Source organism: Cydia strobilella, chromosome 20 (assembly GCF_947568885.1).
Source record: "Cydia strobilella chromosome 20, ilCydStro3.1, whole genome shotgun sequence".
Lineage (NCBI taxonomy): Eukaryota > Metazoa > Arthropoda > Insecta > Lepidoptera > Tortricidae > Cydia > Cydia strobilella.
In genome coordinates this window covers 9,976,155-9,999,980 of record NC_086060.1, presented here as the reverse complement: position 1 = coordinate 9,999,980, position 23,826 = coordinate 9,976,155, and the positions used below count along the sequence as shown (strand labels likewise).

Sequence of the window (23,826 nt, the reverse complement as noted above, 5' to 3'; positions counted from 1 at the left end):
CATGTGGCATTAGAAATTAGACTTAGGTCTAACAGTAATAAGGTTTAGTCTTTCTTGTAGGCCGAATAGGCGAGTTCTGAGACATCGTTGTACGAACGACGGTCCCAGCCGCCGCTGGTGCCGCCCGAAGACCAGCCGCTGTCGTGGCCACCGCCGCCGCTGTTCTTCTGTGCTATGATCTTCTTGAGAGCTATGATGCCTGAGAGGAGAAGGGCAATCTGGAAAGAAAAATACAGTTACATTTTTTGTAGTTTTATTCAGATATTGGGATGATAAACACGGAGAAAATGAAAAATATAGGTACCTTTCATCGTATGATGGTCCCTACTATTACAGTAAATTTTTACATGGAGTAGCTATCACGTAAAATGTTTGTAGACTTTTTTTGGAAGTAACCATTAATGTATTCATTGCAGTACAGCGAGGAAATGCTGCCAGCATCTACGGCACCATGCCGCGTGCCGCAGGGGATTAGTTTTTAGGTATTTATTTTAAGATTAGTTTTATTTATTTTTAGTTTTAGTTTTTTAAGTTTTATATGTATTTCTAATTGTTATTCAATGTTACATTAAAGTAATAAAAATATGATACGAATATAGTTGTTCAATTATTATTACTATTATATATTAAGCCCAAGTAAATTGTGAGACTTGAAGGAACTGTCGCAGTGTGGCTACCACCAGTTTGACACTGACATTAACGCTATAGAGAACGTAACTTACTTTCTATGCATCTCGCTCTTACTCGCATATAAAGTAAATTACGTAGACGTTAGCGTTTATGTCGGTTTTGACACAGTCAGTAACTCATGGTACAGTCGAGTTCATAAATATGTATACATTTTTTCACCTTATTGCAATGGATTAAGGTGAAGAAATGTACACATATTTATGAACTCGACTGTACGGGTCTGGTCCATTATTCGACGCGAGAAGTATAACAGCAAACGTAATTGGTTACGTATCGTATCATGTCAAATTTCAAAAATAGTTATTTTGTAGAAAAAAATACGTTGAATGTGAGCACTTGGTATTAAGCAAGACTAACCATATCTGCTATACATATATATATTTTTTTTCGATTTATATTATATTATAACATTTTGCTAACGTGTTCGAGTAATATCTGAAATGGGATTTAAATCTCACAGATAAGGTAAAAAAATTAAACAAAATTAATTTCATTGAAAAATATCCAAATATTTACTAACAATATTCCAAAAATTAAAACAATAATAATAGGTACGCTTAAATATATAAGAAAAAAAATGGTTTTAACTGTCATGGAAACAAATTCTGTAGTCTATGGTTTAAGTTTGGATTTGGAATATGTAGACTTGTTTTTTTAAACGATTGCAGTGGCATCTGCGTTAAGGTTTGCGCGTTTATTTTCATTACAAACCTTCATAGGCTACGGTGACCGTTTACGATTATGATTTTATTACCAAATTAAATTTAAATTAAAAAAAAATCAAAAGCAATAAAACGGAATAACCGATTATGAGATTATGATAAAATCGCAACTAGAATACCTGCTTTCAAATATATAAAAAAACCGCATCTAAATCGGCACATCCGTTTATTGAAGAGCTACGGTTCCACAGACACACACACATAGCGGTTAAATTTATAATAATAACCTATTACGTCGGGGTTAAAAAAACAGGTGAACACCGCATACCGCACAGGACTGGAGTGTCAGGTCACTTACCGGAAGAACCTTAATAAAAATAAATCACTTCTCAATTTAGAAAACACCGTATCAAACCAAACAAACCTCATTTACCAAAACTAGGGTGTTATTTTTACAATCTATATAAGTAAATCTCTTAAGGCTTTGATGAAAACAAACGCCGCACGAGATTTACTTGAATAGACAATAAAAAATATTTTATTTCACTACTGCATCTCCTCGTTTATCTATTTAAACTGAACTATAAAATTCTATAAACTCATATTGCAACACTACAGTTTTGCATATAACTATGGCTTAATATTTATTTACTGATAAGTTAAGTGTGCACACTAGATGCTTTTTAAAGAGACTGGGACGTGTTACAACAAACAAAAGACTGTGCCTCTAATTTCAATGCGGTGTTGCCAACGATGTATTTTTTTGCAGCAGTTTTAATGAAATATTCATGGAGACTGCATAAAGGAGCCAAATCTCTATGTATGAAAAGTGTACATCAAAAAACAGTAATTAGGCGGCGCCACCATACACCGAAATACTACCAAAAACAACCTACGTAATTTGGTCGGGTTATTTGTTGCCTTATATGGTTCATGTTATACTCATGTCCCAGAGCCTAACTAGCGCCACCGGAGAGATTAGAAACTATTATTTAAAGCTTAACGCGGTCACTTTTACAACAATTCTGCCATAAGAGATTGCGATCCTTTCTATACCATCCATAGAAATATTAGCTTGGGACTGCCAAAAGGAGTAGGGAGTTCTATGCCTTGAGTAATAAGATTATTTGCTTCTTAATGTTATAGATTCTAGTATAATGTTTATAGGATATATTTACACTTCGTCTAGTGACATGATATAATTACTTTTAAGCCTTAATAGAAATAAAAGGCTCCCAGAGAAGTGGCTCAAGTAAGGCCAAAACTGTGACCCCACATAAATGAATATCTAGCAAAAAGTGGGGTAAAAATAAAAATAAATCAAACGAAGGGGCTATGGTTATTACGGGACTATTATTATGGTTAATATTTATGCATCAAATCGTGTTAAAATATTTTCCATAATTTCAATATTCAAGGAGGAAAATGGGGACGACCTTTTTATGAAAAAGCGATTTCGTGCGATCGTCGACTTTCGTCTTAAAGGGTTATTTTAAAATTACAACGCTAAGGTTAGGTTTGCTCCAAGCTATTTGATATGGGTATTTATTCCAAAAATATCGCAAAATCAGATTTTTTTCTACATCAACACATTTTGTTATTTGCACGTAAGCGAAACCAATTGAGCTAAAATCGACCATCGAAGGTCAAAAGATAAACATTAGAATACCAGCATAATGATCGATTCTAAACCTAAAGGCTTATTAGATATAAGGATTAATGGAACGCATTGTTTGTTTATGCCTTGGATTTCGTAATGTTACCCGTGGGAGCAATGGATTGTTTGCGACACGAATCATAAAGCTTATATTTATATAAAATGACATGCAACGCAATACGTAGGTACCTATCGAATGTGAAACCTTTTCACATTAATTACGTCATTGGGATTACATTGCTTCAAAAAGTAAAATTATTATGACACTTAAGTACTGTGGAAACCAAACGTTCTGGTCACAAATCAGTTTGTTCGATTGTACATAATAACAAAAGAACAGATTAAGTAATATGCGTTATTACCTGATATATTCCTTATAGGGGACGGTAGGGAAAAATGAGCAAGCTTTTAATTCGTCTTGTTTTCTTCTTGAATTAACCTAAAACTACGCTAACTAGGATTTACTTTCTTTCGAAAACTTAACAACTTTTGAGTTATTTAGATTCAGAATCACGAGTACTATTGATTAAAATAATAACAAAAATGTCCATACCGGTCAATTAAAACAACGTGATAATTACTCGATACGATAACAATACGAGATATAATAGAAAGGAAAAAAGTAAGGGTACCATTCGATTCCTTACATTTTGTCCACAAAAATATTGTACAGCAACTATATACATAAACGCAATATTTCACCGACAATAACGCAATTTTCTTATTTTGTCCATACATTCAAAATGGGCTCTCAGTGAACTTGACGTCACGTTCACTTATCGTTTTGTTAGAAGCGTTTCGCGAGTGAAGTACGACTGTCGGGGTTTGACTATTATTTCTGACTTTTGTATTGCTTTAATGCAATGGGTCCCATATAGACATTTGATGCTAAAACAAACCTGATCGATTGATACTAGTAATGAAAATTTGTCATCTAGCCTATTGAGGCTTTCTTATTTACTGGCCAAGGTGTGAAAGCATTAGTACTGTTTTTATGTTCGACAGAGCCGGTAAGCAGCAACTTCGTTTAGCGCAGCGGGCCGAAAGTTTACGCTTTCCGGGTGGAGAACAGAAAAGGTTGTTTTTCCTTATAAATGGTCACATTTAAGTATGATTTAAATGTAGACAATTAATTTTGGTTTCAACTAATAATTTTTCAAATAATAATTATTATTATACCAAATCATTTGTTGTATATAGTAATTTCCCTGCCTCCTTCTTCTCCCTGAAGGAGAGGCCATTTCAAGTTTGAATTATTTCGTTAAATACATAATAACCAATTAATGTAACTACTGAAACAATGTACCTAAGCATGTGTCAATTTTATAAATGGCTATTCTGATTCTGATTCTGATATAGTAATTTAATAGGTAGACATTCAAGGTCACAATAGAAATTCTCCATTAAATCCACACGAAGATCTCGTAGGATATGCGACCTCACGACCCAATACAAGGCTGAGGTCTAGAAAGCGCGCCTGCATCACGAAGCGCAGGTTGGAAGGTCACTGGGAAAGTGATATCGTATGAGAATAATGTTTGTGAATCTTGCAATTCTTAAATCAAACAATATTTTCGAAATTCTTAGCTTGCAAACGTGCAAATATTATATTTCGAATGATAGGGAATTTTAATTGACCGAAAGCGAAGGTCAAAAATGCTTTCGTATGTTCTCCTCTACAGGTTACATTTGCTCAACTGATTCTCATGTTTTTTTTTAGAAGGTTCAATAACTATATATAGACCATTTTTGTCCATTCAGGCTTTGTAAATTCCCCAAAACTGCAAAGCCATGAGGGTTTGCGAGGTGTATAGCTTGCACACTATTTTAGTATGCTTTGAAACTAATTTTGAATTAATTTTTAGATGCGGAAGTTAACACATAACAATATTATGTTGTGTTTATAGTACATATAAAATTATAATTGTAACAAGACAAGCTAAGCAGCATATAAGCAGTTAAGTTAAGTCCGTTTTGAATGTTGAACTTTTCATACAGCACAATCCGCAAAAAAAATTTACGAAAAAATAATAATATAAAAAGTACCAATCCACCGCCGTAACATTTTAAACACCTTAACTTTTTTAAGCCTATCCCCTTAATAATAATAAAGGCAAGCTCTGCACATGTGTGTGTATTACAGCGAATTAGTGTTTTATTCCCTAATATAAGTACTGTGTCACGATTATCGTAGTATATAGATATTAGAGCCATCACGCTTAATATAATTGTGAGAGTAGGTAATGGTTGTTCATGGTAGTTATATTATGATAATAAAAAATCACACGCACCTTTGAATTCCTTCGCAGGTTTTCTCACAATTTTTCCCTTTCACAACATCAACAGGGAGCCTAGCCAAAATAACATTCGTTGATAGAAAACACCAAGCGAAACTTAGAAATAGTCACATGAATTTTAGTAGCATCTATCATTCCGATATATTTTTTCTTTCCGTTGGGCGTTTGTCGATGTACGATTGTCATGTTGGCTAGGCCCCCTAGTAAATATCAAGTCATACGTATTTTGTACATAAGTCCCGAGCAATTGATTACTAGCCAGGGTTTGAACGAACGACCTTCGGGTTTGATTTCGCACGCCTTAACTCTCAGCTACCAGCGCTTCTAATATTATTCATAAGAACTGTTTGAAATCCCTAACCCGTGGGCGAGCTTGGGGGCTACAGCTCAAACTTTGTACAATGAAAGTAGACCAGTGCCCAGCAGTGGGATTGTAGTGATGATAAAATCAATCCAGGTTAATTTTAAGTTCCATCTCCACACGCGTTTGCTCTAATATTTTAGTAGGCGAATGAACAAAACTACTATATCCAGAATTAAGAAGCGTAGAAGAGAACAAGGGTTACTCAGGCATACTTATGATAAAATATAATTCAAAAGGTATGGAGCCACGTAAATGAAAGTAACTGCCATAAAATGTATGATTTTTCGATAACACGTCTCATGAAATATTTACATGCCTGTAACTGAAAATTTACTCTTTTTACGTTGCGACGTCGTTGTTACCGCCGCTCCGTCTGTGAATTTCCTTGATAAAATGAGTGACGGAATGTACGTCATTCATAATCACATTAGTATTTCGGCGACGAACGTCACTCATTTTATCAAGGAAATTGTAAAATATGGCGACAGTTGACATACGAACGCCGCCCTAATTTTGAAAATTGGTATACAGTCTTTACTTTAACTACAACTTAACTATGACAAATGCCAAGTCGTTAAATTCATTTTAGAAACTCATTTAACTAGAAACACTAGTTAGTATAGTGAAAAGTTACATAGTAGGTAGCAAGTACGTAAACACCCCACTGTTATAATTGAAACCATTACCTATATCATAGAGTAACTTATACTAGAGCGGTACTGTCATAGTAAATTTTGTAACCCCAGTAAATTCACTGCCATCTGTCGACACACTTTAAAACTAAAAATGAAGATTTATAAAAATACGATAGAATGTATTTAAATATAGATAAATGTTTTTTTTTTATTTGCATTAATTATTTTTATGATTTTGACCCATGTTCTTTCACTGATATGCGTTAAAATTGTTAAATAACAAACGAAACCGTCAACGCCATCTATTCGACTGTAGGCCAAAACTAGTAGCGCCCTCTCAACGAGAATCAAATTTTCTTGATTTTCGAGGCACGTTTTTTCCTTAGACTGTATCTATCTATTACGGAGTTATATCTATCTTTGCCTATATATCCTAAAACCTTGGTAGAAAGTTAAATAGCGCCATTACTTAGACAACTACAGATAGTTATATATAATGGCGACGACCTACTAAAGGACTGGGTCCACATTTCTGCCTCGGAATGATTGTGCTAGCGACTATGTTGTGATAGTATCTATTTCTATTTCCGAGTTTGTAACTTTGTAGTAAGGAGAAAATGAGGCGTGGTATTTCTCTATTTTCATCTAATTTTTTTTATTATTTTAACCGGGTTATGTTTTAATCCTTTTGTAGATGTAAGAAGGTAATCTAACAAACGAAGATCATCTATCCTATTTTGTAAAATTTCTAGATAATAATGGCACATGTCTTAATTCTGTCCTTCTTGGACATTGAGTAATTTTTGGTTGGCCGGTAGTTAAAGAATATACTTTGATATTCATTCATGTTTCCAATAACAGAAAGTAAAATTCACTCCAAATAATATAATAAAGAAATAGTAAAAAAAAATTACTATCAAAATGGGTATAAGAAAGCAATAAAAGCGTCATGTCAAAACATAGACCAAAACAAGAACCTATACCATAACATTTTCTTAGCTCCAGTATCCGTACCATGAGTCACTGACAGTGTCAAAACACTCAAAACTGACATATACGTTAACGTCTACGTTACTTTCAACACATCTCGCTCGCACTACTATGCGAGTACGAGCGAGATGCATATAAAGTAAGTTACGTTCTCGAAACTGGTGGTAGCCACGCAGGTCAAATATGCTCAATAATCGCATTACGGCGAAAGTAAAGGTCACACGCCGATGACAGCTCGTGACCAGACATTGATATATGGCTAAAATATAAGAATAACTCACGTCAATCATCCATAATTATTTGTATTATGATTATAACTTTCACTCAAAGTTCCATAATTGAATAAAAGTACGTCGTGGGTGTTAAGGGCCAAATAATACACTTATGTGGCCCTTATGTAGACTGTCAATGTGAAAAATATGAATAGGTTGTCAGTTAAGCATGTTTTTTTTAGTAGTACGTTTGCCGAATACATTCTATGTATAGGTATAAGTAAGCGCACTTCACAGAAAACCGTTAAAATTTAGACAAGACTAAAAAATAGAAGAGAGAAAAGATTATAAACTTTCTACTTTGTTTTTTAATTGAACTGTTACATGAGATTACACAGCCATTTTTCGCTTTAATTGACTGCACTTTCAACTTGACCTCCGGCAGGGTCACGATAATTATTATGTCAGTCATCAAGGTATTACCCACAGCCGCTATGATTGCTTTAACATTTGATTTATTCGATGATGCTATAAATCACTGACTTTCGTTCACAATAATTTTCTATTATAAAAATTGCCCTCTGGCCGCGTGGTCCGACAGTCTTTTCCGACATGTCGGACGACAAGGAATTTTATACCTTACTGGCGACCACCTAGGACTGTAAGCAATTTCATATTTCACTTTGTTCGATCATCGAACTACGAGGAACTCTAAAATTCCACCGTCGGAGAAAAAAAAGATACATGAAAAAACAGTTTAGCACAGATATCAATAATCTAAAAATGGAAAAAACTGAATGACTGGATGATTTGTGCTAACCATTAAAGTTTGTAGGTGATGTGGTAGCAATACCTATTTATAATGTTATATAATCTAACCAAAATACGTTCAGTTATATGTTCATATCGCATCGTTATAAATCTCTTCATTATCCATACCTACCAATAATCTATAAACAACTTCTTTCAATTCTTCATTTCCTTGAACATATTCCCACAATCCGGCATAAATCAAAACCAGACTTATGGCACACTGATGGCAATGACCTTGACTCAATGAGTAAAAACTCTTCTCACCGACGATTAAATTCTCATTATTGTTGACAGTTTTTGCATCGTGTAAACTGTTGCGCTGAATCAGTGCCGAGATCATTGAGAACGCGTTTCTTATCTGTGCAGTTAACACATATTGTGTTTGAATACTTTTGCAGGATTGGGCCAAGGAAGTAGCAGAGAGGTTAAAGTAAAAGGTGGAGTACAAACATCGCCCACAAACTAAAACTTGCCAAAACAAATGCAGTTGTGATTTATCAAAATAAAGATTCAAAACAAAATGGAATGTGAGAAATATAATTAGCACTATGGGCGGGAGAGACTATTATTATTAAGTAAATATATTTTTTGGTATGGATAATGAATATGAAGAAGAAAAATTACTTATGAATAAAATGAAAAAATTGCTAGGAATATTAAAAATATAGCTCTCTATGTACCTATTGGTAAAAGTAATGAGTGTGTGTTAAAAGCGCATATTTTAAAAACAAATAAGTATGTAATTTTATAATTGTATAGTCTTTGAAAACTTGAAGTCATTTTCTCATAAACGGTAAAATTATATAGTATAATTGTACGTACAGCCGCGCTCCGTGATTGTTACATTTAGGGTTCTAGCTAAATTGGACATACCATAGCGCAAGTATGGAACAACCAATTTAGCTAGGATCCTAAATGGCGTAACAATCGCAGAGCGTGATAGTACAATCGGTATTATGTAGGAGTAAAGTCTTGCCTCTATCATGAGGGTAGACTATTGTATACACAATTACCCAATATATCGTATGTTGCGTTTAGGTTTAATGTCTAAAATACTATCATATTTAAAAAGTATTTAACCTTAATACCGTTTATCGCCATCTAGATTTTCGCTACCCGCTACGCTCATGCTTGAATGCACCATAATTCAATATTATCAATGCATCAAAATGTACTCCGGAACTAGGTTATCCAGATAAGCTCAAATGAAAATGGTAGCAAAAGCGGTATTTAGTCGGCTTACTTGAAAATGTGTGCCAGAAAACGGTTGAATTTGATACGAAAACTAATTGGTCCGCTTCAGAATAAGTTTGTGATTTCCATACTAATTGGTAAGGTGTTATATATTCTGCTTCGGTGGTTGTAATAACCATTATATTAAATACATATACAGCTAAAATTTAAAGGTATAAGTATTCGATGTAAATTTTTTAGGCTGCAAAAATGATTTTCAAGTAAAAAAAAAAATTTCGTTTATAAGTTTATAACAATTTTATATTTTCAGTCCGTAAAGTATGTATCCATTCTTTAATTTCCTGATAATAAACGATTTTTTTAAATTTTTTAATTTTTTTTATATGCAACATTTCAATAAGATTTTACTTTCCAAGTGGGCTGAGCCGTGTCGTGACTTAAGCGTTCCAGAATTAAACCAGAAAGCCGGCTGTGCCTGTAATGAGACATTTCTAACAAGTAGCGTCAGAATAACAGATATATTGAATCCTTTATAAAGGACAAATATTTATTTTCGACTTTAATGGTTGAATTAAGACTTAGATTATTTGAATTTGAATTTGAAATCATTTATTTCGTGTAACCGTGACACATACATTCTGTTAGTAAAAAACAGTTTCAAGAGGGTTAGTATACCTAAGCCTAATAACAATTATACCTATACCTAAACCTACACACTTAACCTACAAGTTACCACTGTATGGAGCCCATTGGGGAATGTAGCCCCGCACAGTGTAACATTAGCGGACAATCCGGCTTATCCGCTATCATCCTTAAGATGATGTTGGGACTGTCCCGCACCCGGCGCACCAGGGATGCGGCGCGCCTGCGCAAGGTCGTCTGAAAACATGACTTAAAACTTTATGTCAAACAAAGGGATCCCGTCGCCAACGGTATCTTTTTATCTTCTGAGTTATTTACTTAATTTGTTTAATTCTTCTTCTTCCAATGCCATCTCCTAAGGTCAGATATCATGTGAGCTATACGAAATTTAGACTTAGCTGCGCGGAATAATGAACTTGTGCTCTGTTTGAACCATTTTCGGAGATCTTTGAGCCATAAGTTACGTCTTCGTCCGGATGATCTTTTACCTTAGATCTTTCCTTGTATAATGAGTTGAAGTTCATACTTCTTGTTTCGCATGATATGGCCAAAGTACTGTAGCTTACGTTTTTTGAGTATCTTTAAAACCTCGGCCTCTTTATTTCGTTTCTTTTAATTTGATTTGTTGTTAAAAAAAGATGTTTTTGGCTTTTTTTAATGTATTTTTTTCTACTAACTGTACTGATCATTGACTTAAACCACAGTTTATGAGGTATAATATAAAACTCGCTGCAACGGCACTATCATTGTCTTCTGTGTCAAATGCAACTAAACTTGTACTTACCTGGCAAGTACTGGCCACATTATTGAGGAGCGAAGTATGCCGAACAGTTTACTTATAGGAATGATAAAATGTAAACACTCAATAAGGAATGTGAGCATTAAATCTTATTTCATCATTATGTAAGTTCATAACAGTAGGTAACTGACATACTGCAAAAAAGTTTTTTTTGCAATACCTATATTTACCTTCAGTTTGTCCTGTATCTTATCACTATCACTACATAGTATAAAACAAAGTCGCTTCCTGCTGTCTAGATGGATGTCTGTCCCTATGTATGCTTAGATCTTTTAAACTACGTAACGGATTTTGATACGGTTTTTTTAATAGATAGTGATTCAAGAGGATGGTTTATATGTATTACATCAGCATTGCACCCGTACGAAGCCGGGGCGGGTCGCTAGTTAGTTAAATAATTATCATTGATTAGCTTGTTTGAAACAATTTATGCACAAAAATATTTTTATTATAAAAACGTGATTATTTTTTTATCAAACTATTCTCTGGTTTGATACCTTCATCTTTCAATTAAATAGTCTAAAATACTAAAAGATATTAGGAGTAACGTAGAAAATGAAAATGATGTCAAGCGTAATAAAACCAAGAGTAATCATAAAATAATGACGGCTAATTATAAAAATAAAAGGGGAAAGGAAATTTCTATGGTTAAGATGGAAAATGCAACGATAACGTGGAACCCTAATTATCTCACATAACATACATAAATGACAATTAAATATGCTATTATTCGTTTAAATTAGACCTTTCATTAAGATCGTGCCTTACTGTACTTATGTAAGCAGTTATAGAAAGTTATAATAACATAAAAAGTTTATGAAGTTTAAGTCCCGTAGTTTAAAATGATAAGTATATAAAACTCAAAAGCTGTTAAATTTTTTGTATATTTGGCAAGTGTCAGTCATATTTGAATACTTTAACGGTTGCTTTCATGTTTGATAAATACGTGAAAGGTGATTAAAAGTAATTAAACATTTGAACAAGTGTCAGCGAATTATTTAGTCAGTTTTATTCCGTATTGTACGCATTTGTCTGTCGGTCATTCTGAACGTGTAAGAAAACAAATGAAGAACATGTAACAAGTAGGTACATTCAACACTTGAAAGTGAAAACAAAGATCCTTAGTTTGAAAGAATATATGAGTCGGATTAGCTTTTGTTTTTCGTCGGTTAAAAGGGCCAATTTCACACGTTCACAGTTTACTATCGTGACATTGATCAAGAGATCTCATAGCAGACCTAATGATATGATTCCCACGCCAACTTTGTGAACCATACAACACAATAGGTGAAGGCTAGGAAAATGTATTAACAATGAAATTAGAGGCCAATTATGCTTTTTTCTAATGGTCTCGTTTTCTCCGCGATGAATATGTTATTATCAAGATAGTATTGAAATGTTAGTTGAAGGTTAGTGTACTACGTTTTTTGAGAAAAACGAAAGATATGCCTACATATCGACTATTGCTGATAAAAATTAACTGATCTAATGCATTTAATACCACCACTAAACGCAACTCAGGCAGACCACCTACCACCTGGTGGAGGATGGATAAAAAATACCTAAAAGAAGCTTATTTAAATAAAGACGTAGCGTAAGACCGCGCTAGTTGGAAATTCAGGACAAAGAAGGCCGACCCCAAGTAAATGGGAACAGATCTAGCGGGAAGAAGAAGAGATTCTCCTAATTCATTTCATTCATCATTCATCATTCATCATTCATCATTCATCATTCATCATTCATCATTCATCATCCATTATTCATCATTCATTCATATATTTATTTGTATTTGTATTTTGAATTGTAATTCCCTCATCATAATTAGTTTTCTTGATTTATGACTTTTATGACTACTGCTCAGGAATTCCGAAAAAATCATAACAAAAAAAAGTCCTTTATTGAAAACATTGAGCAACGTCGTGAAGTTCTTTAAAAAGACTCTGTCATGACGAGGTATAATAGTCAAATTTCTAAACAGTATATTTAACACAATAAGGTTAAATCTAATAAAAATATTCTTAATAAAAATAACTTTGGCATAAATGTATTATATAGTTACCGAAAGCAATAATTTTATGACTCTGGATATCCTTGTATAAGTGTGAATAAAATACAACGAAATAGGTAAGTAGATAAGTTTAGATTCTGTGAATCTGTGGGATATTATGTTCACTAAACATTACAGGGTTAAATTGCGATGTTCACAAAATAGAAAGTCAAAATTTAGCGCCAGTGTCATCTTTGACCATGAGAACTCTGCCAATTTTGTGAAAGCCGGTAATAGCGGGGTTATGGAAGCATCGCCATTAACAATTGCTTAAATTACTCGAAAACGCTGACTATTGCATCTTAATTGCTATAAACCGGTCAATTTGCAAGTTACTTGCAATCTTTGTGATGTTTTATATATGTTGAGTTGGGGTTTATGCGTTGTTAAGTTTGAATAAACTACAAAGTTAATGGCTTAGGAGTGGTGGTTATTCAAATATGAATACCCTTAATTGCGATATTCGCATGTACAATTCTGGAGATTCAGTCATTACAACTGTATAAAGTTTTTTTAAGAATACTCAGCAAAAATAATAGTATTTTTGTTACTTTTCTTCTTTATTTCTCGAATCTCTTATAACAGAACCATGGCCGTCACAAGATAATTACTGGCCTAGATTTCAACTGAATTTCAAACGATATAAGTTTTTTTTACTTACAAAATTTTAAGAATGTAATAGAATAGAATAGAATTCATTATATTCATAAATTTCCTTAACTTTGATTTAAACTTTCACGATTTTTACTCATTATTATTTACAACGACGGGACTTAATCGCGTAAATTTAATACTTATTTTACGCGATTAAGTCCCGTCGTTGTAAATAATAATTTCCTTAACTTCTTTGTAGGCACCATTTAAAAGTGGCAGAAAACCGAAGTGGGAGATTATATCCGACCGAAATAGCAAAAAAAAATTTGGCTGTTTAATAATCGGCTAATGTGATAACACTGATTTGAAAAATTCATACTGTATAAGAGATGGATATTTATATGTTGTTAAAACATTCATACCTTTGAGACTATTAGGGCTTTGCCAGCTAAGATGAAGAGTCCAGCAATAGCCAGCGGAACCATGGCGGCCATCTTCATCGCGAAACCCATCGCCATCATACCCATCATCTTCTTCATCTTGCCTCGTCCTGAAAAATACATGATATCATGTTAGACATCGGATGCTCGTAGTTGCTACGTGATAAAGACAAGAGTTTGGCTCTTTCCATCGGGCTATATTAAAAAGTGACGGGTATTTTATCACGTGGACATCCATCATACGCCTGCTGGTCTAGATAGCAAGAAACCTTTGCCGCTGGTTGAGGGAAGCGTACGACGTCTGAAGATCCCTATATCCCTAGAGGAGATTTTGTCCAGTCGACTTCTTGTAGCTGATCAAATAATGGCAGAAACAAAGTAGCAAGACACTGGCAAACATGTAAGAGCATGTTTATTGTTTAATCTAATATGCAAGTTCAGCTACGGTCAAATAATGGATGGGTGACCGCGAGAGTGATTATCGGGGGTTACTTTTTAAGAACGATTTCTGCGATTTAATATTATTATCAATTGCTATCACTGAAGCCTAGTGGACTTATAAATTTCAAGTAGCTTTTCTACTAATCAAAGAATAAATTAAGATTGGTTCCGTAGATAACTCCAGTAGTTGTAAGGTTATATGATGGTTAAAAAGTATAGTTTGTCCAGGTTATTTGTTTGGACTAAGTCGATAGGTGACCAAGTGGTCCACAAGTTTCTTTAGTATACAATCTGATCATTGATATAAGGAGTATTTAAGAAACGCAAACTATCTTCTAAAAGATACGTAGATTTCGATTTCTCTTTGGGATATTCATTACATCGTTAATGACATGATGAAATGAAAGTGCAAATTAACTCGACGGGGTAATGAGAACCCCCTAGGTCGGTCTGCCGGTCAATCAAATTCTAATCTAAATTAATAGACTAAAGGTTTTTCAAAAACTCTGGAAAAGTATGCTTCAAGGGAAATTAACATTTATTTTACAGTAAAATATTTTTACGTGCTTATGTTTTCAAAATCTGTCTTTATAAATAGGTAAAAATTTCGTAATGTCTAAACTCCCCCGAGTTAATACCAAAGGGGAATGTATGCATGATAGCACGCTAAATAAAACGTACCTACTCGTAATTGTTAGAATAAGAATTTCATTCGTTATTGTCTTTCGTGTTCTACTAATATTACATAATTATTACAAATGACAACTGTCAGACAAACAAATTATACATGCATTATGTTGTTAAACAAATGAACAGTTTTCATAACGACATTTACATTTAAGTGTTAACTTACCCGTGTAATTAAAAGTACATTATCGTATACTATCACACTAGGAAAACCCCATTTCGGTACAGTAGACATCAGATATATTGGAGCGGCCAAGGTGCTCACAAATATCTGAACACGCCTCTATGGTCAAGGCGCTAGAGTGCGTGTTCAAATATTTTTTTACACATCGGCCGCTCCGATATATCTAATGGCGACTGTAAATATCGTTAGTATTAGCAATTGAAGAGTTTTCCTTCCTTATTATACAATAATTATAAGCCGGATATATTGAAAATGATGATAAATTTACTTAATTATAGTTAAGTGTTACTTATGTCATGTTTTTTAGGCTTAAATATACAGACGATGTTAGTAATAGTCGTATTCTGATTTCCTTATTTTGCTTTGCCATGACGATGGCAAATAAGTATACAGCCTACTTGGCGGTAGATAAAATTGATAGGATATATGCAATTGCAATGATGTCACATAATATGATATTATCCGTTTCCAATCTTTTATTTAATACAAATAAGAAGATTCACTATAATAACAGCCAGGTAAAGACGTGAAAATCATTAGATACCACCATACAAGTATGTTAGACGTGAAAAGTGAATCTGAAATATAAAGATATGATAAAATGAACATAAAAGCACAAGAGGTGAAGATATCTTGTATTAACTAATGAATGAAAGCAATTAATGAAGTTTTACTATGCACTGTAGTCTGTAGCAGATAGTACTCACGATTTCGTGATCTTCATTGTAAGTGATTTATGTGAATATTACGAACTTTCCCTCAGTTTCGGATCATTGATAATCTCTAATAGACTTGTCTTGAAGTTATTGCGTGATTGTGACTGAATTGAATTTTATGTAACTTTTTCACGGTATGTAATAAAACACTGCGTGGGAGAAGATTATGATGCAGATCGTTTTTAGCGTTGATAGCGTCAAAAATGTTTTATCAACCCGTTGAGATTGGGAATCATAGGTAGTATATATATATATAGTAGATTTTATGCATGTCATTCTATCGGTAGAGCAAAATGTATAGACTTTGACTTTTGTTATTATTGTTTAGAAACATGTTCCTCAGACTAACAAAGCATAATGTAATTAATTTTGGCTGTTGTTTATTAACTGAAACTTTTTTGTTTTCAGCTCGAAAGGCTGTATGTGTTTTAGTACAGTCGCCATCAGATATATCGGAGCGGCCAAGGCGCTCACAAATATCTGAACACGCCTCTATTGTCAAGGCGTTAGAGTGCGTGTTCAGATATTGTGAACACCTCGGCCGCTCCGATATATCTGATGGCGACTGTATGTGAGGAGTCATAAGATTTGTCTCTGTTACCCAGTGGAAGTAAAAAGGATAAAATAAATCAGCTTTGTGTCAAACTCTCAAACGGTAGTCATTAAGAAAATGTTTGAAATGCTAGAAAGCTGCTTGCCTTCGCATTCGCTTGCCTGTATTACAATCCTTCTTTTGTGACTTGTTCCGATTTATTAAAAAAACATTACCAAATGACCAAAAATTACAATACAATACAAATACAAATGAATTTATTTCATTACTTTTTACATCTGTTCGTTATAGTATAAGGGTTAGGTAGGTAATTAGTCCATCTTAAGTATAAAGAGCAAGTATTAGGTAAATATTTATCTATGTAGGAGTTACTAAAATCAGCTGCTGTCAAGTGTTATTTTTTGGAGTTGTTGAAGTTTCTCGCTGTCAAGTGTCTTTTATGACTGTCATTAGACATAAACAGCCACAATAGCCCCAAATGGACGCACTGACCACGCCACTTTTATATCATGTCATTTGAGGTTTCCATTTGACATTTATTTAAGTAGTCCTATTATTTATACGACAGTGCGTTGAAAAAGTGATTTTCTTTTGAATTTAAATAAAAGTACGATACTTGTTTACGTGTAGATATTATTACCCTATATACTATAGTTTTATGACGTTAAAGTTTTGGACCTTGTCAAAGTTACTACAGTTATACTAGTAATGTTATGGAAACCACGATCTATTGATGATATAATAGAACATTTTCCGGTATCTTTATGCGTCATTGTGTAAACAGACGAATATTTAGTGATTCAATGTTATGTGTTTAAACGTGGTAAGAAAATATTCTTAAGAAGATTCTGACTTTATGACCTTAAAGGTAGGTTAGGTTAGATATGACAAGGAGTCTGTTTGATAAAAAAATCTGCAATATGAGTATAATATGGGTTAACAACTCTATGTACAAAAAGAGCACTTTTGTTATGGCTATCCGTATTTTCAACCATCTCCCTCTAGACATGAAAGCGCTAGACGGATTTATGTTCAAACGAAAGCTCAAGAACTGGCTGATAGATAAAGTATTTTATGATATCAATGAATTTTTTGCAAGTTAACAGACACCTATGTATATATAACGATGTAAGTACTTAAGTATAAGTTTAGTTTTAAGATAGGTAGATTGTCTACCATAATTGTACGCCCTAGCAGGCAACTGTTAATACTTATTATTTTTAATTACCACCTTTGTACGTACACAGTTATACAATAAAACATTATTCTATTCTATTCTATTCTATAGTAAAATTGTACTCCGATCTCAATAATACTGGTCTAACATAAAGTGGTGGGTGGTTGTTTATTTATAACAATAAGTTCAGGCCGTTGAACTTTAAAATATGTAAATATATTCAATACGACTGTTACTAGTGAATGATTATAGTAGATCTGATCATTACCTGTCCATTGATAAAATGCAAAACATAGCTTATCATACGTTAATTATTCGCCACGTGTCAATCATGTAACATGATAATTGAAGTTTTATAACGTATTAAACGGTTGGATGAGTTTGATTATCTCATGGTTTATTGATGATGATTAGGTACATACGTATGTTCATTGATTACGCTGCTCACATAATATTGTTCTGATAAGTATTGTTTTGGTGTGTAATGGGGGATGGGGGCATACATGCCGAATAACATAGATAAAAGAAATATGTAAATAAAAAAATGAACAAAGCAGGTCTGTTAAATGCAAAAAGCGATATATATACAAAACAAAAATAACAGGAACATGTTTCGCCTGTTCACGTAAGTTAAGGAAAATAAACCATAATGTCTGGTTGTGAAATGCATTGTTTTTCTATAGTTTTTGATATAATATTATTACGGATATTAAGAATACTCGTGTCCTTTGTTATCGAGAACAGCAGACATTTTAAGCACGAGCTGGACGACCTATTTAAGAATCAAAATAAGTTAAATATTTACCTTCTTCGACGCCCCTATTCAACTCCTGTCCAGTCATTTTGGGAAGGGACAGCTGAATGGTCCTTGAATTGGCGAAGGACGCAATCCTGTCCCACAGCATCTCTGAAAGAGTCTCATCCTTATCCTGAAGATTCCTCGGCAGCGTTGCTTCAATATCCTTTTCACTTATAGGTGCTACTTCAGGCTCCGAAGATTTGATAACCTCAATCCCATCGATGACTGGAATAGCTTCCATCCTTGCCACTCGATCGAAGAACAATATAGCCTTCTTTTTTAAGCAAGGAACAATCCCGTTAGTCCGTTGACATTCTTCATATATCCTCAGCATACTCTTCAATCCCATGTCTTCTCTGGGAGCTGAACGCGCCACCGCGAGGACCGCCGCAACAACAACCACTTTTGCAAACATTGTGTTAGATCCACGCGGTGCGGTTGGTAAAAAAAGACTGTTTAAGAACATAAAGCGCCTCGCGTATTTATAGGCTGTATGGCAAAAAGAACTGTGCCTCTAAGATCGAGGGCTAGGGTGAGTGCACAACGGTTGGACTACGAATGGGACGCTAGGAGTTTGTATGCCGCTTTAGAGCAATGCCGCCGCTCACCGCCGGTGTGTTCCCACCGTTAGTCTTTACCGATGTGCGAGTGTAGCGAAATGGAAAATTGTTTGTAAGTGTTAGTCTGTAGAAGGGAGTACTTAGGGATGGAGGTGGCATGTTTGATAATGACCCTTTATTTGAAAGCTTTGAGATTCACATTTGACACGGTTATCAAGAGGCATTCAAAAAGCTTCTTTGAGTGTTGAATTAACTGATGTTCACACGCTACATAAGCCCGTATATTTATTTTATAGTAAACAAGAAATTGTTTCGAATATTATAATATATTATATTTAATTAGTATTTTGCTGTATCTCGATACCTTTTATTTTAGGTTTTGTAAATTCAGATTTCAAAAATAATATTTAGGTAAATAAAACAAAACTGAAAAAATAATTATATTCATGATGTCTTTTTTATGTCGATTTTGGATATTTTTTTTTTTAAATTCTATACTTATAAATTAATATGTATTTTGAAGATCAATAATCGGTAGCATAGTGTTGTTTTCGAATATCCTTAGATATTATTTTTACAGTTATTATCATAATATGAAAATATTTAGATAATGACAATACTAAAACCGGCCAAGTGCGAGTCGGACTCGCGCACGAAGTTTCCGTACCATTATCTAAAAAACGGCAAAAAATCATGTTTCTTGTACGGGAGCCCCACTTAAATATTTATTTTATTCTGTTTTTAGTATTTGTTGTTATAGCGAACAGAAATATATCATCCGTGAAAATTTCAACTGTCTAGTTATCACGGTTCATGAGATACAGCCCACTGACAGACAGACGGACAGACGGACAGTGGAGTAATAGGGTCCCGTTTTAACCCTTTGGGACATAATACGATTATCTATGTTTATATTTATTATTATTATTTATTTTAAACTTTATTGCACAAGAACATGTACAAAAGGCGGACTTAATGCCTTGAGGCATTCTCTACCAGTCAACCACTGGGCCAAACAGAATATAGTTAAGGTGTGGGTGCAGCGCGAAGCGAAAAAAAATCTAGGATTATATCAATTAACAAATTTATTTTTCAAGGTTCAATGGCCTTGAACTTATATGTTAAAAACATCACATCGTCATCTGCCTCGCGTTGTCCCGGCTTTTTGCCACGGCTCATGGGGGCCTGGGGTCCGCCTAACAGCTAATCCCAAGAACTGGCGTAGGTACTAATGTAAACACTACAAGACTGAATTATCATCATCATCATCATCCTGCCCTTTTCCCAACTTCATTTGGGGTCGGGCCTTCTTGTGCATCTGCGCCAGGACAATCTGTCCCGTGTTGTCAGTGGTGGGATGTTTTGCGTCTTCAGGTCTCTTTTGACAGTGGACCACCAGGAAGCCGGAGGTCTACCCGATGCTCTTTGCTTGGTGGTGATATTAAGCACGGTTTTTACGGAATAGTTGTCGTCCCGTCTCATCACATGACCGTACCATCGGAGTCTGCCCTCTCTGAGTTTTTCGGTTACAAGACTGAATTATAAAAATAAATAAGTAAATAGATAATTATTAAAAACAAGTTTATGCCATCCACTAAAAAGGTACGTACCTAATTATTATTTTCCACCCGTAAAGCGAAGTTTACGAGTAGACTAGCAAGAACTTGCATCCAATTTACGTTACATTGCCGACTACTAAGGTAAACTGCATTCAAAAGTTTGATCAGATACCGCAATGTAACGTAAATTGCATGCAAGTTCTTACTAGTCTAAACCTCGCTTAAGTAAAACATTATCGTGTAGGTAAGTGAGAGTTAATACTTACATTAGCCTTTCAAAATGTGACCTTTGGTTTTTGGACAAAAGTGAGTGAGTGATAGTTTTGCCTCCAGCTACGATCAAGCAGAGCAAATGCATAATATAACCGTACACGCTTGGACCTGCGGCTCTAACTTCAATGTAATTAGACCTTAGTGAAAAGGTAAACCAATTAAATAAATTAGGAATTTAATTAAGGTTTACTGGAAATTTCTTATAAATTTCTCTAAATTATAATTTTCCACTATCACTATTGGAAATTATAATTTTCCTAACCTCTTCTGAGACTGGTTTTCCGCGGCCCATGTTGCTCAATTAATTACTTATAATATAATAATAATAAAATACATCGAGTATGTCCTTACATTTATCCTTTGACATGTTAAATGACAATTGAATTCTGTTTTATTTGAATCATTTTAATTTTTTTACGTAATAAAATTAAAGAGCCTTAACGCTTAGGGCTTAGACATGTACGAACTATTTTGCATCAATTAAGAACCAGCCGAACTGTTTTGCGTGACTATTTATGAATTAATATAATAGTATATATATTTTTTCTCGCATTGTCCCTGCATTTTGACACGGCTCACGGCAGCATCGGGTCCGCTTGGCAACTAATCCCAGGAATTGACGTGGGCACTAGTTTGTACGAAAGCGACTGCCATCTGACCTTTCAAACCAGACGAAACTAGGCCTTTTTGGGATTAATCCGGTTCCCTCACGATGTTTTCCTTCACCGAAAAGCGAGTGGTAAATATCAAATGATATTTCGTACATAAGTTTCGAAAAACTCATTGGTACGAGCCAAGGTTTGAACCCGCGACCTCCGGATTGCAAGTCGCACGCCCTTAGCGCTATGGCACCAGCGCTTTTTTTTTATAATGTATTTTAGGATTATTTTTTATAATGTATTTATTGTTTGATAGTGCAAAAGCAACATTGTTTGTATGGAATATTGCATAAATCGTTTGCTGCTAATGCATTTCTATAAATAAAACGTGTTGTCATTAAATTTATATTCTTAACAATATATGACTGGACAAACTCTTTGGCATTGAGGCTCGTAAACCCCCATTTATTTTTATTTTATTTTCTTTATTGGAGAAACAACAGAAGTAAGTACTTACAATAATAGCAAATGATAATAAGATACAGTTCAAAACATATGCACCTACCTCCTAAAACGCTCTCACTAAGAACTATACATAATATAGGTAAGGTACTTAATGCTACAGTAAACTTAACTAAGGTTAACGCACACTACAGAAACAAGCTACACAAGGAAGTTAAGTTGTCTCAGCTAGGATTTCAAGGACTTGCTTTTGGAAACGTACTTTGTTTGTGTTGAAAATGTCTACGGCCGTGAATAGTTTATTATATGTATTGCAAAGGCGGCGCAGAGGTGCGCGGATCCCAGCGTTAGTTGAGCAATTCGGGACGGCGAACAAGGCGTTAGAGCGGGCGGTACTGCGTGAGGGGACCCTAAAGCGGATTTTGTCAAGCAGCTCCGAGCAGTCGTACCTGTCACGGCAGATGTTGTGAAGAACCATCATATCAGAACACATGCGTCTTGAGTCAAGAGAGGATAGCTTATAATATTTCAATAAATTGCAGTAGGACATACGTTTGCCGGTTAGGCGTCTATGTGTAGCCCGCAAAAACTTTTTTTGGACCATTTCAATTGCATTCGAGTACTTGGAATAAAATGGGTTCCACACAATTGATGCATATTCCAAATGCGGTCTAACAAGAGCTTTGTATAATAGAATGTACGTGGATGATTTTTTAAAGACTTTTGCTGTTCTCAAAACAAATCCTAACATTTGATATGATTTAGAGATAATTCGTTCAATGTGACTGTTAAAATCAAGTTTATTGTCAAACAATATACCTAAGTCCCGTACAGTAGATACTTTTGTAATGGTCGTATTGCCAATCTTAAATTCAGAATCAATTACCCTTTTTTTATTTTTAGTAAAACACATGTGCAAACATTTATCACCCGCTAATTGAAGTTTATTTTTATGGCAGTACGAGGTAAAGTTGTTGATATCATCCTGAATTAAATGAATGTCATCACGAGATTTTACTGATTTAAATATTTTTAAGTCGTCCGCAAACATTAGAATATTACAGTTCTTAAAACAGTCCTTAATGTCATTAATAAAAATAATGTACAACAAGGGACCCAGAATAGAACCCTGTATTACCCCAGAAGACACAGTAGTGAGGTCAGACCTAAATCCATTCAGGGTAATGACTTGGGTTCTGTTTGAAAGGTACGACATAAACCAACGTAGGAGGTTACCCCGAATGCCATTGTAAGCCAGCTTTTCCAGAAGTAGTACATGGTCCACCTTGTCAAAAGCCTTTCTGAAATCAGTGAATATCACGTCAACCTGTACTCTTTTATCCATAGATTCTAATAGATAGTTTGTGTAAAGTGTAAGATTAGTGATTGTAGATTTACCTTTCATGAAACCATGCTGCTCTGGTATTATAGCATTAACAAGCGAGGGATACAAGAGGTCATGTATTAAACTTTCAAATACTTTAGGGATGCACGATTGCACTGATATGGGTCGATAATTAGTAATATCAGCGCGTGACCCATTTTTGTGAATTGGTGTAACATGAGAATTTTTCCACTGCTCGGGAAATACACCTAAACTTAGGCATTTATTAAATATAATATATAGTGGATTAGTAAGCGCCTTAGCAGAGTTCTTAACAAATATAGGGCTAACTTTGTCAGGCCCGATTCCCTTATTTGTATCGACTTTTGATAGTTTCTTAAAAATATCTGATTTCTTAATATATAAATTTGATAAGTTAGGTGCTCCCTCACGCTG

The 23,826-nt window shown here is 34.4% G+C and overlaps 1 protein-coding gene across 1 annotated transcript; it reads right to left on the bottom strand.

Annotated features, from left to right (window-relative positions):
• Nucleotides 1–19,320, bottom strand: LOC134750627 (uncharacterized). Its single transcript, XM_063685846.1, has 3 exons — nt 18,600–19,320; nt 14,019–14,146; nt 1–218 (listed from the first exon to the last, which is right to left on the bottom strand). The coding sequence occupies exons 1-3, from the start codon at nt 19,057–19,059 to the stop codon at nt 45–47; spliced, it is 762 nt and encodes a 253-aa protein (XP_063541916.1). The 5' UTR covers nt 19,060–19,320; the 3' UTR covers nt 1–44.
• Between the last annotated feature and the right edge of the window lie 4,506 nt (nt 19,321–23,826).

What these genes read in the sequence shown, in the direction of transcription:
- LOC134750627 (XM_063685846.1), bottom strand. Translation starts at nt 19,059, where the DNA reads ATGTTCTTAAACAGTCTTTTTTTACCAACCGCACCGCGTGGATCTAAC. An exon ending in GAATAGGGGCGTCGAAGAAG is followed by an intron (nt 14,147 to 18,599) that starts GTAAATATTTAA and finishes TGTATTTTTCAG; the next exon opens with GACGAGGCAAGATGAAGAAG. An exon ending in AAGCCCTAATAGTCTCAAAG is followed by an intron (nt 219 to 14,018) that starts GTATGAATGTTT and finishes TTTTCTTTCCAG; the next exon opens with ATTGCCCTTCTCCTCTCAGG.